Source organism: Pyxicephalus adspersus, chromosome 3 (genome assembly GCF_032062135.1).
Source record: "Pyxicephalus adspersus chromosome 3, UCB_Pads_2.0, whole genome shotgun sequence".
NCBI classification, from domain to species: Eukaryota; Metazoa; Chordata; class Amphibia; order Anura; family Pyxicephalidae; genus Pyxicephalus; species Pyxicephalus adspersus.
Genome location: NC_092860.1, coordinates 57,519,610 through 57,535,833, shown reverse-complemented (window position 1 = coordinate 57,535,833; position 16,224 = coordinate 57,519,610). Strand labels below are relative to the sequence as shown.

At 37.8% G+C, this 16,224-nt stretch overlaps 1 protein-coding gene across 1 annotated transcript in view; it reads right to left on the bottom strand.

Moving 5' to 3' along the window:
• STK11 (serine/threonine kinase 11) overlaps nt 1-16,224 on the bottom strand; it is a 44,122-nt gene that overhangs the window by 16,128 nt on the left and 11,770 nt on the right. The window contains exons 2-6 of the mRNA XM_072404814.1: nt 15,250-15,333; nt 12,631-12,720; nt 9,515-9,647; nt 9,286-9,422; nt 8,949-9,076 (exon numbers count right to left, since the gene is read on the bottom strand). Coding sequence (XP_072260915.1) covers nt 8,949-9,076; nt 9,286-9,422; nt 9,515-9,647; nt 12,631-12,720; nt 15,250-15,333 — 572 coding nt within the window. The remainder of the gene's footprint in view (nt 1-8,948; nt 9,077-9,285; nt 9,423-9,514; nt 9,648-12,630; nt 12,721-15,249; nt 15,334-16,224) is intronic.

Genomic DNA, 16,224 nt, shown 5'->3' with positions numbered 1-16,224 from the left:
CAGCCAATCATAGAGAAATCAGCAGAGCTCAGCTCTTCTGGCAGCTCTGCTCCCGATTGCTCCCGCAGCCCTAGCAGAACTGTGGTATGTGTTCTTGGATGCATAACACATGCCACAGTTCCGCTAAGGCTGCAGGAGCAATCATGAAAACTGAGCTGTTGGGTACCAGTTATCTGATTGGATAACCAGGGTTCTACTGTACTACACTGGCCCCCATCAAAATTAAACCTACTGTGCATTACTTTTAAGAATCACTTAACAGCTCTTGTTCAATGTACATTTCTGACCTTATACACAAATAAATTCCTAGCTGCTCCTCCAATGCCCTGTTAAGGACATCCTCACTCAAAACCTCCTTCCATACACCACTACAAGACATCTCCAGAGTTGCTTTCAGGCTCTGGAGCTTCTTTCTTCTTTCCTTGTCCAATTAGACTTGCACCTACATTTCAAAGAGCCATAAAAACACACTTTTTTAAACTTGGCTACTCAACCCTTGTCAGTCTAACAACCCATTACTATTGTGTAAAATGCTCCCCCATCTCCTACATTGTAAGCGCTTTTGGGCAGGGTCCTCTCCTCGACCTGTGTCACTGTTTGCATTTTTCGCTTTCATTTATAAATCCCTATTTATTGTATAGTACTGTGTAATATGTTGGAGTTTTATAAAGTTTAAAATAAAATATAAAATTATGTAAACTATTTAAAATCCTGCAATCTTCCTGTAGGATTAGAGTGGATGCCTCTGCATGCAATATTTATACATTTTTTTTTTTTTTTTTTTTTTTTAACAAACAGATTAAAACAATGTAGCTTTAAAGGTGGAATGCTCACTTTTTTTTTAATTTCTGCTTAAGATTCTCAAAGCTGATTTACATCCAGCACAAGGGAAACAGGAAAAAAAAAAAGATTTGGTGATTACGCAGGGAACCCATTTAGATTCCACAAGCATACAGAATTTTCTGAGACTCCAACCACTGCAAGCTAAGGCTCTCCTCTTTTCTATCCAATACACCCACACAAAGACACGCAGCTCTGCACCACTGAATGAAGGTTTACATTAATAACCTCTATGGAGTTTGCTATGAATGAAAAGACGTCAGAGCTGATCCTTTTCAGACTGAGGAGGGATGCTCCACTGCATATTAAACATTCAGGTACATCTTGCCATGTTAAAGCAGCTCCACACACTGTGCTGCATGAGTACTGCAGAAAACCTTAAATAAGCCTTACAAAGCAAAATAGAAGCCAATGTATTTTTAAATCTAATAAATTAATCCAATTTACACTTATTTTACATGCATAAATGATTAAACATTTGCACTGCAATTTAAAACTTGAGACTCCATTACCATAAAATTTGGATAAAAAAGCAAGCATCCACACCATGGTGTTTTCATGGGCAGCTTTTTTCAGGAAACAGGAAAGGTTTTCTAAAATCTTGCTGTTCCCCAGTTATGCCATGGTACCCACTGTTGGCTTCTGTCCCATCTTACTGAACTTTGCAAGCATGCAACTTTATCCTTGGCAAATTTTAATATCTCTAAAATGTAAACGTTGCACAAAGAAAAAAATTTCAAAAATAAACGTCCTATTAAAATTATAGTGTTAATCCAGCTAGCGGCTTGTTACAAAAGGTTAAGGAACATCAATTTTCTTTTTAGAGCATGTTTTATTATTAAAAAAAAAACTAAAAAGTCTTGAAATGCACATCCACAAACTGAAGCATATTAACCTTAACCAGACATTTTCTTCAAAACATGTTGGAAAATCTAGACCGATATACAGTTAGGTGCATAAATATTTAGACATAGACAACTTTTTTTCTAATTTCTGTACATTACCACAATTAATTTTAAATGAAACAACTCAGATGCAGTTGAACTGCAGACTTTCAGCTTTAATTCAGTGGGTTGAACAAAAAGATTGCATAAAAATGTGGGGAACTAAAGCCTTTTTTTAACACAATCACTTCATTTGAGAGGGCTTAAAAGCAATTGGACAAATTAAAAAGCTTAATATAAAATGGTAATTTCTAATACTTGGTTGAAAACCCTTTGCTGGCAATCGCAGCCTGTAGTCTTGAACTCGTGGACATCACCATATGCCGAGTTTCCTCCTTTGCTGTTTGTGGGCCTGTCGGAAGTTTCATCTTCAACAAGTGCATGCTTAATTGGGATCAGATCAGATGAATGACTTGGCCATTCAAGAATATTCCACTTCTTTTCTTTCCTTTAATAAACTGCTGGGTTGCATTGGCTGTATGTTTTGGGTCCATTGTCCATCTGTAATATGAAACGCCTCCCAATCAATTTGACTGCATTTAGCTGGATTTGAGCAGACAGTATGTCTCTGAACACCTCAGAATTCATTTGGCTGCTTCTGTCCTGTGTCACATCATGGATAAACACTAGTGTCCTAGTGCCACTAGCAGCCATGCAGGGCCAAGCTATCACACTGCCTGCACTATGTTTTACAGATGATGTGGTATGCTTTGGATCATGAGCTGTTCCACGCCGTCTCCATACTTTTTTCTTGCCATCATTCTGGTAAAGGTTAATCTTGGTTTCATCTGTCCAAAGAATGTTTTTCCAGAACTGTGCTGCCTTTTTTAGATGTTTTTGAGCAAAGTCCAATGTAGCCTTTCTATTTTTGAGGCTTATGAGTGGCTTGCACCCTCAGTATTTACTTTCATGAAGTCTTCTCTTTATGGTAGATTCAGATATCAATACGCCTACTTCTTGGAGAGTGTTGTTCACTTGGTTGGCTGTTGTGAAGGGGTTTCTCTTCACCATTGAAATAATTCTGTGATCATCCACCACTGTTGTCTTCCGTGGATATCCAGGTCTTTTGGCGTTGCTGAGGTTCACCAGTGCTTTCTTTCTCATGATGTACCAAACTGTAGATTTTGCCACTCCTAATATTGTAGCAATTTCTCGGGTGTTTTTTTTCTGTTTTTGCAGCTTAAGAATGTCTTGTTTAACCTGCATGGAGAGCTCCTTGGACCGCATCTGTTCACAGCAAAATCTTCCACATACAAGCACCCCCCCCCCCCTTTGAATCAACTCCAGGCCTTTTATCTGCTTAATTGATAATGACATAACGCAGGAATTGGCCACACCAGCCCATGAAATAGCCTTTGAGTCAATCGTCCAATTACTTTTGGGCCCCTGAAATTAAGTGATTGTGGTATAAAAAAGGCTTTAGTTCCTCACATTTTTATGCAATCTTTTTGTTCAACCCACTGATTTTAAAGCTAAAAGTCTGCAGTTCAACTGCATCTGAGTTGCTTTGTTTAAAATGAATTGTGGTAATGTACAGAACCAAAATTAGAAAAATGTTGTCTCTGTGCAAATATTTATGGACCTAACTGTATATCAAGCAAAGAAGGAAGGGATGGAGTACATGTTTTGATTTTCTCGGTTATGTCAAAAATTAACTTTAAAAATTGAGGATGGTGAAAACAAGCAATAAGTGGGATGTAATATTAGAGTGAGGTTAACTGAAACTTTAGTAAAATGCCCGGCTGGATTTACCTTATAATTTTACTTTTAAAGTTAATGTACTGGTATCCAGCACTGGGAGCCAAAAGACATACTGCATACTTTATGCAGGAGTGGGAAGGCGACTTGCTCCATGTGACAGCATTTAGTCAGCATACAATACCAGAATACATATCCCAGTGTTAGCGACGACTTTGGTGGATCACAACCTAAAGTTTTGCTTTAACTTTCTGATGCTGAACTGTGCAGGATGTGAAAGGAAGGTAACCATATGATTTCATGGAGGAATGAATTACAGTAAACCTGATGAATTGACCTAGGAGGATAAAGAACAGATGAACTTTTTTGAAATGTTTTTTTTTTTACAGAAGAAATTATGTTAATATTTTAAGTGGAGTTTTAAATCCACTTGTGTTTGGGAAGTGGGCTAAAGTGGACTGGGGACTAAAGTAAAGTGTGCCTCAAATGGTAATTTTCACTGCTTCAATGTCATTTTTTTTTAATGGCATCCAGCACATGTTCATAATGTCACACTTGCGTCTTCCTAGCTAAAGTGCAGATACCTCTCTCCTGTGCATGCAGGCAGTTCTGACTCTGGGCGTGCCTATGTTAGCAAGCTATCAGTTTCGCCACCCAATCAGAAATTAGCCTCTTCACCATCCCTGGCTATGAAGCTAGCTCAGACACAGCACCAAGCCCCTAGTTTTGTTGAGCTAGTTCCTGTACACCTGTTGCTTAATCCAGTGTTTCCTGTGTCCTGCTCCTATGTTAACCCCTTGTTATTGTTCCAGTGTTCCTCCCTGTCTGTGGATATCCCTGTGTTACCAGTGCCTCCTGTGTTCCCTGTGTCACTGGTGTCTGTCTTCTGAATCCCTGGTATTTGACCCTTGGCTTGCGACCTTACCTCTCTTGCTTGCTGCCTTCCTCAGCCCCGGCCTTCCTCGACTATTCTCCAGCTTTGTGATTTGGTACCGTGTTTCATCCTGCCCATCCTGGTGTGCCCAAGGACTTCAACCTGGCAGTAACCAGCATTGCAACATCCTCACCATCAGAGGCTCTGGAGAAAAACTGGTTACTGCTTGAACTCTGCCTGCGCCTTGGCCCTCCTCAGGGCTCACACCACTCCTGTTTAAGCTGTATCTCCCCCTAGTGGCCCTGTCTCCCCAAGTGTGACACATACAAATACAATTATAAAAAAAAAGACAAATGAAGCCTACATTTTTACTGCATTAGGAGGTGTTGCAAGCTATTGGTTTTAAATGGGCTTTACTGGTGCTTAGTGGCAACTTACCACATTCCTTCCGCTCTATTAAAGCAAATTTTTCTTCATTTTTTTTGTACCCAGTCCCTCTCTTTTAGACAAACTGACACTCTTCTGCAGATTACAATCCTATTTCACAATTACAATTAAAGTGATTGTATGGTGTTCATCACAGCCTAGTAACCTAAAAATACAAAATGAATTTACATACAACACTCTCTCCCTAACTGGCACAAAGTGTATGCATGTCCTTTATTATTTTGTTTCCCAGGTCACTTTGCACATTCTAATACACCGTCATAACCATCCCTCTTAGATGACTAGTGACACAGAGAATATACTAAGTCAATCAAAAATTGGAATGAAACATTTTACAAACTACATTTTTTTTAAATCATAATTTAATATGAGTTCATGTTAGGCAGGGAGGTATGCCTTTATTTACACATGTCCCCAAAGCTGTAATTAAAAAATTTTCCATCTTCTGTTCAAGAAATTGGTATTGGCAAATATTTTACCAATTATGAAACTCCCAGTGCAGTACAAATTGCTGGGACGATGCACCTAAACTACAATGATCCCTCAATACATTGTTACTCTCTAACTTTGGTACTGTTTCACTTCTTCAGTATGGCTCTGAACTGCTGAAGTGTCTTATTTATAAATAAGTAACTAAATTTTTACCTTTAAAATTTGCCACTTGTCCATCTTTTCTCTTCTCAGAATCAAGTCACAAGGCAACATTTCTCTGCCCCTCCTTATGGATCTTTACTCCAATTTGAACACTATGGACCACTATTTTCTAGTTTAGAACATACACTTTATTCATATGATTTTTTTACACTTTACTGGTCACAGTGCCCTCGCTTGGTTTACTTCCTATTTATCTGGCAAAACATTTTAAATCTCTTTCAATGGTGACTCTTCATCCACCTATCTGTGTTCCAAAAGAGCCAGTCCTTGGACCTGAATGCATTTCTATTTACCCCTCCACTCTTGCCTAATTTAATTCTTCTTTGGCCTACATTACTATTTGTATGCAGACGACACTCAAATGTATTTAACTTTCTCTATGCTGTATAATGTCTTATGCTGTAAATAAAATACTCATAACCTCTTCTCACAGACTGCTTGAAAAGTTTTTGTAGGGCTTCCCCTACTTCTGGAATTCCCTCCCTAGCCCTAATAAATACACCTTGAACACATTTAAACAAGACCCACCTCTTTAAAATTACAACCCTATATTCTTTCCGATGACCATAACTATTTGCCCAAAACTCAATTTCACCTACCTAAGATATACTATGCATCCTCACTATTAAAATTGTAAACTTAGCTGGGTCATGTGCCAGCATTTGTACTTGTTCTTCAAGTCAACCGCAGCCCCTATTTATAGTACAGTGTTTTTGCAATATGTTGGTGCTTTATAAATAAACGATAATACCAACACCACAGCTCAAAAAAATAAAAAACATTTTCTCACTTGCGAAGGATTTTTTAATTTTTAATTTAGTGTATTTCAGGTCTGCTAAATTTAGAAATGACATTAGTTTAATTGAATTGGCTCTAGTTCTTGTGATACAGGAATCAGAATAGACAATTTTACCAACAACAAATGTTAACACAGCATATTATTATCAATCTTTATTTACACCAATGTTTTTTATATTGTTTTTATATTAAATGTATTATTTTCATGAAACTTTCATTTGCCTTCTCTTTATTCATACATTTCATATTCATACAAATATGAGATCTTCAAGAAAAAGTTGTTTAAATGACCCTAATGTAATTTTGCTACATTTTTGGTGAATATTCTTAGCAAAAACAAAGAAAAGAAACATTACAGAATTTGTAAAAGAAGTATATCTTGCATATTTTAGTATTAAACTGGGGACCAAGATAAGTATTAGAGTCCCCATATGGCATGCAAAACTTGTGTAGAGTGTCTACATCAGTGGAAAAATAGAAAAACTGAAAAGTTTGAAATTTGGTGTACTTATGGTATGGCGAGAACCCAAAAATCATCATAACGATGATTGTTATTTTTGTGCTGTGAAAAGTACCCCGATTTGGAATCAGCAAGAGTTCAGTACACTCCCTGAAATTCCTGTATTCGATATGGCGGTTTTACAGGGTTTGGAGTGTAATCCAGGAGTTAGCAGTGGAAGTGAATATGAAGGAAGTGTTTCATTAAACCAGCAGTTCTCCCAAGAAGAGCTCAATGATTTAATAAGTCACCTAAGTCTGTCAAAACAAGTATCTGAACTTTTAGCATCCAGGCTAAAAGAAAAGAACTGTCCGAGACCGAAAGTTAAAATAATGGTTTATAGGACAAGAGAGGTGACACTCCTACCATATTTCAGTAAAGATGGAGAATTTGTGTACTGTTGTACCATCCCTGAACTACTAGCCCATATGGGAGTACCAGAATACTGAGCAGAAGACTTGTACACTTTTCAAAGACAGTTCCACTCGAAGTTTGAAATCTGTTTTACTGCCTAATGGCAACTGCTATGCTTCGATTTCAATTGGTCACTAAACCAAACTTAAAGATTACAGAAAGAATATAAAAATATCAAAATGGCCCTACAAAAGCTTTGCTAACATGAACACCAATGGTCCATATGTGTTGATTTAAAAATGGTAAACTTCCTACTTGGACAGCAAAGTGGATACACAAAGTACCTATGTTTCATCTGCTTGAGGGATAGTACAGCAAAGTAGGATCACTGGGAAAAAAGTGACATGGCCCCCAAGGGAAAACATGAAAAAAGGTGCAGCGAACATCATTAACTAGCCAATAGTTGACAAAGAACAAATCATTCTCCCTCCACTACACAAAGTTGGGATTAATGAAGCAATTTGTTAGAGCTCTGAACAAGGATGGTGACTGTTTCAAATACATTTGCAGATTCTTCCCTGGATTGAGTACTGAAAAATTAAAAGCAGGAATCTTTGATGGACCCCAGGTTGCAGAAATTGATAAATGATTCAAATTTCACAAGTTACATGACTGAAGCTTATGCCTGGCACAACTATGTCATAGTTGTCAAGAACTTCTTGGGTAACCATAAAGCACAAAATTATGAAGAACTGGTACAAAACTTGCTCCTAAACGTTAAACGTTTGGGTGCTACTATAAGAATAAAAGGTACACTATCTCCTTAGCCATTTGCAAAAATTTCCAGAAAAACTTGGCGATTTGAAGAACAAGGGAAGAGGTTCCATCAAGATATAAAGGTGATGGAAGAAAGGTATCAGAGCAGATGGGATAGACACATGATGGCAAACTACTGCTGGAATCTTCAACATGATTGTCTTAATAATCAGCATAAAAGGAAATCAACAGTTTTTCAATGACTTATTTGTGATTAGTTCTGTAAATATACTGAATATAGAATATATTGACATTAGGAATTCCAAAAATGTTATTTTGTATATGTAGGCATATCTAGTTTAACTTTGCCTAATTTTCACGTTTCATTAGATTTTTTTTTATGAGGTAATTATTGAGGTTATTATTTCAAGAGCCAATCTAGCAAAACCAATACCATAATTAACATAACCTAAAATTACTTTATTCTTTTTGGCAAGAAAATGTTTGTTGACCAGTGTAATAACTAAAAGCTCTCTACAGACTTCATGAAGAGGCAGAAACAGGTTAAAAGAAATGAAGCAGGGAATTGTCTGAGACAGGCCTAATTTCTTACTAATGTTCCAAAAAGAAGGAAAACAAGATGCAAACAAAAATAAAGGAAACATTTTGCCTGGAGATAGCATGTTTTGTAATCACCTCACAATCCTTTTCTCTGCATTTAATGAAAGATACACCTCTGCTTTAGATCACGTACCTATGATGGCAGAACTATACCCATAAGGTGATCTAAAGGAGTTGTATCCTCTAATGAATAGAACAGAAATAAATAATGCCAACATCTGCAACCTAAACAAATAGTTACCTTACAGTTTACCCAGCCGATGGCCTTGAATTAACCGCATGCTCTTTTTTCACCTTAAATCTCTAGGTGTAAACTAATTGATCAACCAATCAAAATGCATCACATATTTTACAGCAGACACAAATGCAAGTTATGTTTAGCACAAGTTCACCCCTTTGTCTTTTTCAAAATGTTGTATATAAATATATATAGATATTTCTTTTGTGTATAGTAAATTCTCACCTCTTAGAAGGTCAGACAGCAGTGGACCACACTCTTCAGGTATTGAGTAGTCTCCCTTTCCAATATTTTCAAATAGTTTGTATATATTATCCCCCTCAAAGGGGTACAGCCCAGTTGTGATATTATACCTGAACAAAAAGACAAAGAAGTCAAAGCTTTGGTAATTCTTTAGACAATTTATAAAGAAACTCGAAAAAACCTGCTTCTATTCAAAAATATTGGGGTTTAAACTAACTAGTTTATAAAAATATTGCACTAAAAGGGGTAGAGGTGAAATGTATATTGATTTTAATATTGTATTGATTATCCACAGGTAACTGTAGATGGAAACACTCACAAGGTCACGCCTGCTGACCAGATGTCCACTTTGAACCCTGAGAAGGTATCCAGACCATTTGCAATCTCTGGAGGCTGGAAAGCGGGAGACCCCTGGCTGGTCTTGCATGTGTCACCCTCAGCAAATGGGTGTAAGGCCTGTGGAGAGAAAGGAGGTGACCCCATGTTGCCTTACCCCACTGCTGGAGTGGCTTACTGTAGGAGTGACCCCCTGATCTCTCACAACCTACCTCAGCAACACCTAGATCTGAGATTTTAAGCGTCCCATCCGTTGTAAGCAGCAAGTTCCCAGGTTTGATGTCTTTGTGCACGATTCCCTGACTATGAAGATACTCCAGACCATCCACAAGCTGGCAGAAATAACTGAAAAAAGTAGAAAAGAAAAAAAGTTCCTAAGTTAAAACAATAGCTACATCTAAAAAAAGCATAAATAAAAAAGGCAAAGTGTTCTACAGGATGACAGGATTAAAAAAAACTGACAATGGTAAGACACAACCTCATGTGAGGTCAAAAGGTAAATTTTTGGGGGGCAAAATAGGGAATGATTAAAACCCCTATTTAACTGTTTGTGTCAACAGAAAGACTGAAAGGGACATATATACATATATACATATATATATATATATATATATATATATATATGAAATTAAAACAGAACACATAATAAAATGGTTGAGAAAGTAGACATTACATTTGGTGAAAACCATTAAAAAATCAGTTTCCAGTAGAAAGTAGTTTGGTCCTCGTCATGGGCCCTTTATTGTGATGGACATCCATGTTCACAAACAGATTTGATCTGAGGTAAGAGGTGGGACCAAGTTCAAGTTTTGAAGACCTGTTTTTTTTTAACTGCCATAAAATAGTGCTGCATTTTTTTTTAAATTTAATTAAACATGGGACATCCCTGGAAGTTCACACAAAAACCCAGCAACCACAGGCACGAAGAAACAAAGAAACAAATATAACAGCTTCTAAGCCACACAACTAAACTATCAGATGGCAAACAAATACATTCCTCAATTTAAAAAAAAAAAAAATTGGAAAACGAGATGAAACACGATCAGTCTGACATACTGAGGTATAATAATCTGATCAGGAACGCCCAGGAGGGGCCAAATGAAGATAGACAGCAGGAAGCAATGCCACAATGTGCACCAAATAAGGGTGAGACCATGAAAGTCCCAATGCTCCCTCATATCCAAAAAAACACAACAGGAGACAGACCTGGGGAAGCCCATAATGCTATCACACACATTAGAACAGGAAATGTCCAAGCAACACAGAGGACGTTATTGAGCGTTTGAGGAGACCAAATTTAAAATTACAAATTGGCAACAAGTAGAGAAACAAAATGACCCCTGTGGCACAAAACTGTAATGGGACATCTACCAAGGAGCCATAAAAAAAAAAATGAACCAAGGTAGACAAGAGGGAATACTCTCGATCACCAAATGTAAGAGACAGGATCATAACACACATCAACTAAATTAGGATAATGTGGCAAGTTTTCTAAAAAGACTTCTCTGAGCCACAAGGTTAGAAAAGGGCCAATTGACCCCCCAAAAAAATTCCCAAGAGCATGGTGCCAAAAGTCATCTAGTAAACCTGAAGCAAAAAAAAGGGGCATAAGAGCACAAACATATCCTCTCAACTTAACCAGTTTTTACAGATCCACTGAAATGCTCTTTAACTTGAATGAAATGGTTTAGAAAAAATAAATTCCATATTGTTACACAGGTGGCTGCCACCACCAACATTAAATCTTAGAAGCAGCAAAAAAAAAATGCACGTTCCATGGAGGACCATCAAGATCATAAGCGGTGCCCACCAGAGTGGGTAGAAGATTTGAAATGGTAGTTACAATGACTGAAAGATTGTTTAGTGAAAAGGTGGGAGAAGGAATTTTATATCATAAACAGCTTCTATAGACAAAGGAAAATGGTTAAAAGGCCAGCTGGGGAAAAACTCCCATATGATCTGTAAAGCAATGGTAGCAAAATGGAGCGTAAGCAAAAACAGCCACAAGCCACCCTGCATCTCAAGTGCAAGGTCAATGATGAAAACCAGATCCTGTGATGCCTAAATATAAAGAAAGTAAAATGTTAACAGCTAAGGGCAAGGGAATGCTCCAAACTGAAAGTGTTGCAAACCACCTCTATGAGGGGGGCAGCAAACCTCTCCTAGGACAGGATGGTTAGGAATCAAGTGTCATACTGAAATTTATCCTCTGATAGTAGCATAACCGTTGATCGGTGATCAGCATTGCTGCATCAGAGCCGAGTCAACCGGCACTACAGATGAGGGATTGTTAATTTTTTACAGGTGATGTCAAACCACAGTTCATGAATATGAAATGCTGTGGCACTCAATGAACGGTAAAGATGAAGGAGTTTTGTATGGAGCTTCAACCTCTTATATCTGCTGATCTAATTCTGAGATGCAGCTTTCACCAAATATACCTTTTACTTGAATATGGTTTTCATTATCTGCCCAGTTTGAGTTGATCAACACCTGCAATATGTCCAGTAGTTACCTTTTTATTTTACCTTTGGACTTTTTAGCACCAGGGGCCAAAGGAAATACCCAGTATAGTCACATATGGGTCTATAGTCTTATGTAAACTATGACTCTGGTAAACAAGACTATGAGAGGTAACATGCTTCAACCAAGACTGTACTTCAGCATAAATGACCAAGTGGGCGATTTGGCCTTGGGTACATCTAAAAGGATGTCCAGTTAATCTGCCAGGGAAAGAAGGTTATTTTCCTATTATTTACAGGGTATTTAAAAGGGGTTTGCAGGAGATAGACAGGACCACTGCATTCAGTGCGCACAATTTATGACATATCTGTAAGTAATGTATGCACAGGATATGGTAGTGCTGTATAGTCCAAATCCAATTATAAAAAAACTAAATGAATAGAAATGATAAAGTTTGTCCAAAAGTTGAATAACCATAATTACACAAAAAAATAAATGTATACCTTTCAAAAGATTCCCCTCTCATTTACGTTATAATTATGTTTAATCTGGATTAAGAATTGGGTTTAAATTCAGCGTGCATAATAGTTCAACTGGAATTTGCAATAGTAAAAGAATCATTCACTGCGTTTTAATTCTATAGGGTGGATTTTTTTCTATAGATATTGTATTATTTCATAACAATTTTAACTTCTGAGATGTCTGAGCCAATTTATTTCTGCCAGTTCTGTTCTAGGTACATAAAAGTAGATTTTGCCTATGACTTCACAGCCCTGTTTTAATCCCCACAGAAATCCCAAGAGTGGTATTTTAAAACATAATGGAAAGATTAATAAAAATAGCAAAAAAAGAACAAAGGACTTACCCATGCGCCTGAAAGATAGGGAATTTCTTCTCTTGTACACTATCCAGCATTTCTTGCATTCCACATACACAGTACTCCATAACCATATACGTATATACAAAATTAAGGAACAAAAACACAGTTTGTAATCAGTTATTAGCCATTCCTGAAAGAATTTTACACAGAGATAAAAGGTTAAAAGCTGTAACAGCTGATGTAATGGTACCATAACAGGTAAAGATTAAACTACCATATATAATCCCATGAGCCATTTATGATAAATTTATTGCACAACTGACTGCTTGCAAGTTAAATTGTCACGAGCCACTGACTTAAAATGAGCGTAGAAGTGTAGAAACCTGACAATTTTCTGACAATCACGTACAACTTCTATGTACTAGGGCTACAGTGAATATAAAAAATATACGAGGGGGTGCTGAGAAGTTCCTGGCTTTGTCCAGAAATAAGAGAGCCAGAGTTATGAAATAACACATTTATTCAACATATCCCCCCCGAGACTGGTGCACTTTTCCAGACTGTTCAAATAAAAGTCCTTTGGTTGGGCCGCAAACCAGTTTTCAGTAGCATCTTTGATGTCAGAAATGTCCTCAAAAAGTTGCCCCTTCAAGTGTTTTTTCAAATTCGGGAACAGATAATAGTCCAAAGGGGCCAGGTGAGGTGAGTAGGGGGGATGGTGGACCAATTGGAATCCTTGGGTGTTCAATTTGGCAGCCACAATGTTGGACGTGTGCGCAGATGCATTGTCTTGCAAAAAAAGGTTCCCTTTGGTCAACTTTCCACAGCGTTTCATCCTAATTACCTCCTTCAGCATGTCCAGAAGGTTGGCATAATACTGTTCGGTGATACTAGATACCTGAAGTAGGTAGTCCACCAACAGAACACCGTCTTTGTCCCAGAAAACGGACTCCATTACTTTTTTGGCAGATTTCTAGGTTCGGAACTTCTTCGGCCGCAGGGACCAGCTGTGGCGCCATTCCTTTGATTGTTCCTTGGTTTCAGGATCATAGATGTGCAGCCAGGTTTTATCCTCAGTCACTAACCTAGCCGAAAAGTCCTGTGCAGCTTCAAAATCTGACAAAACGGCTTTGGATGCTTTACTCGTTCCTTCTTCTGATCACTGTTCAAACATTTTAGCACGCACTCCGCTGAAAGCTTGCGCATGTTTAGGATAGTGGTGATAACAACATCTGGGCTATCTTTTTTGCAGATATTCGCCGGTCCTCAATAATCAGCTCATGGATACCATCGCAGGTTGCCGGGTCAGTTGAGGTTGGGGGGCACCCACAGCGGGGCATATCTTCAACGGTGAAATGCCCAGCCTTGAAACGAGATATCCAGGTTTTGACATCTCAGAGTGAATGTCCTTTGCCGACTTCACCTGAAGAAACAAAAACAGGCTGGAACTCCAACGACGTGAAACTTGCTTGTGCCTCTGCCAGCACAGCTTCTCACTAAAAGAAAAAACAGTTTTAAGAATTGCAAAGACCTGATATTTGCACAGTTACATACTAAGATATTAGGCTGTCATATGCCCCCACACTCATTTTTCTATTTCATCTGGAAGGGGGCAAAGCCAGGAACTTTTCAGCACTCCCTCGTATACTTGTTAGATCAAACCTTACCCCCGTTTATGAATATCCTAGAAATGGTCTGCTCTAAATTCCAAAAAGGATGCTGCCTAACACAATATTGTAAGTTTTTTTTTTTAGAAAAAAAAAAAACAAAAAAAACAAAAAAAAAACAGAATTCTCTTTATTATGATTACAGGTTAGTTCATGTCTGATTACAACAGGTGATTGTCTTAGTTTTAGTCTACACAGACGTTTTCCCCAGCGTTTAACCTGAGGCTTTAAAAACCCATGTTTGAAATTCCCATGCATTCCAATAGGCTAATCTACACTTTGAGGACTTTTCCCTGAGACATGTTTATGAGCGTTATCTTGCAACTTTTAAAAAATTAAAACACGGGGTTAACACTGGAAAAAGCCCAAAAAGGCAGGTAAACGCTTCTATTTATTTCAATGGGGCGTTTTCCGGCGTTTATAAGAGCTTGAAATGTAAAAGTGTTAAAACCGCAGGAAAACGCAGAACAACGTGACATAGGTGTTTTCCCGCGTTTTAAAGGCAAGCTTTAAAACGCTAATAAAAAGGCCAAAAAACACATATAAACGCATTAGGAACGTTTACATGCATTTTTAAAAATGTCCGTGTAAACCCAGCCTTAGGTAGTGCACAAATCAAGTGAAATGCCAATAATGAGTGGGCACCCATAGGGGTGGAAATGAAGACTTTTGCTCATAAGTTCATATAATGCACATAAACACATTGCCAAATCTGTTCCCTGCTTTGGTCAAAATAGTACAGCACACTGGAAAATGTAGCAGTTCTTGGCAGTGCAGCAGACAGAAGACAAGCACATGCATATATCTATGTGCTAACATATTAACCTATGGCCATTCTCAGAGGTTTTTTTTTGAAGACAAATCTCCATTGAATTTCTGAAAAGCCAATGTTTATTTCTATTAGACAAACTTTAAATTGCTTTAAAAGGAAATAAACCACAAATTTAAACTGGCACCAAGGACATTATCAACAGGAAACTGACACTCAGAAGGATATATCTTTTGTTTTTCTTCATTGTACAAAACATCTACTAGCTGGATCACATTGCGATGCCTCAAACGTCTCAGTAGCTGAATTTCTCTGTATAAAAAGGAAACAAAAAAGAAAAGAACTTGAAGTACTATCATAATTAATAGAACGAAAATAGACAAGAACAAGATGTCGAAACACTCAAAAACATCAGAAAGTAACAATTGTGAACACCATCAATTTATGAACAGAGATATGTTCTTAATTGCAGCCTTCTTTAGGTTTCTGTTAAGAAGGTACCTCAATAGGTAAATAAATGATAATGCACTAATGGAATAAGACTATGGAACTAGGTGTTGCTCCTTAAGTTTTTGTTTTGGGACAACATATCAAAGTAGCCTAGTTATGAACCTACTCAACAAAAAAACCAACACAGTACAAGAAGAGTAACCTTAAACAGAACTATTATGTGAATGGGAGTAAAAAACAAAGCAAAAACAAAATGAGACTAAGCTAGAACAAGAACACCCATATATATCTCGAGCTGTATATTTGTTCTAGGTCGGTAGGTAAAAAAAACAAGCCAGGCATCCATAATTTTTAGAAGGTAGTCCACAACGGAGGTCTCCATATTGTTATCTTGATGGATATAAATTAAAACATAAATTGAATAGTAACAAGAGTTCCCCACGTATCCTACATTTCCCTTCATCTACTGTTAAAAAGAGATATTGGGGTTCATAGGGAGTAGGGGGGATAGCTGTGACAGGGTAGTGTGATATGATGTATATAACATTTTAATCGGGGGGGGGGGGCATAAGGAGTTTCCCACTGGCTTCCACGTTTCCAGTTGCCAAAATGTCTCTGTGTATCCGGCAGCTAACCAGCTGCTCAGTCCCTCGCACTGCAGCATCTGCAGATTTGACTGCAGGCAGCAGTGAACAGTACTGAAAGTTCCCTCAGAGCCAGGGTTTCATGGAACGAGGAAGGAGTAACTGCGCC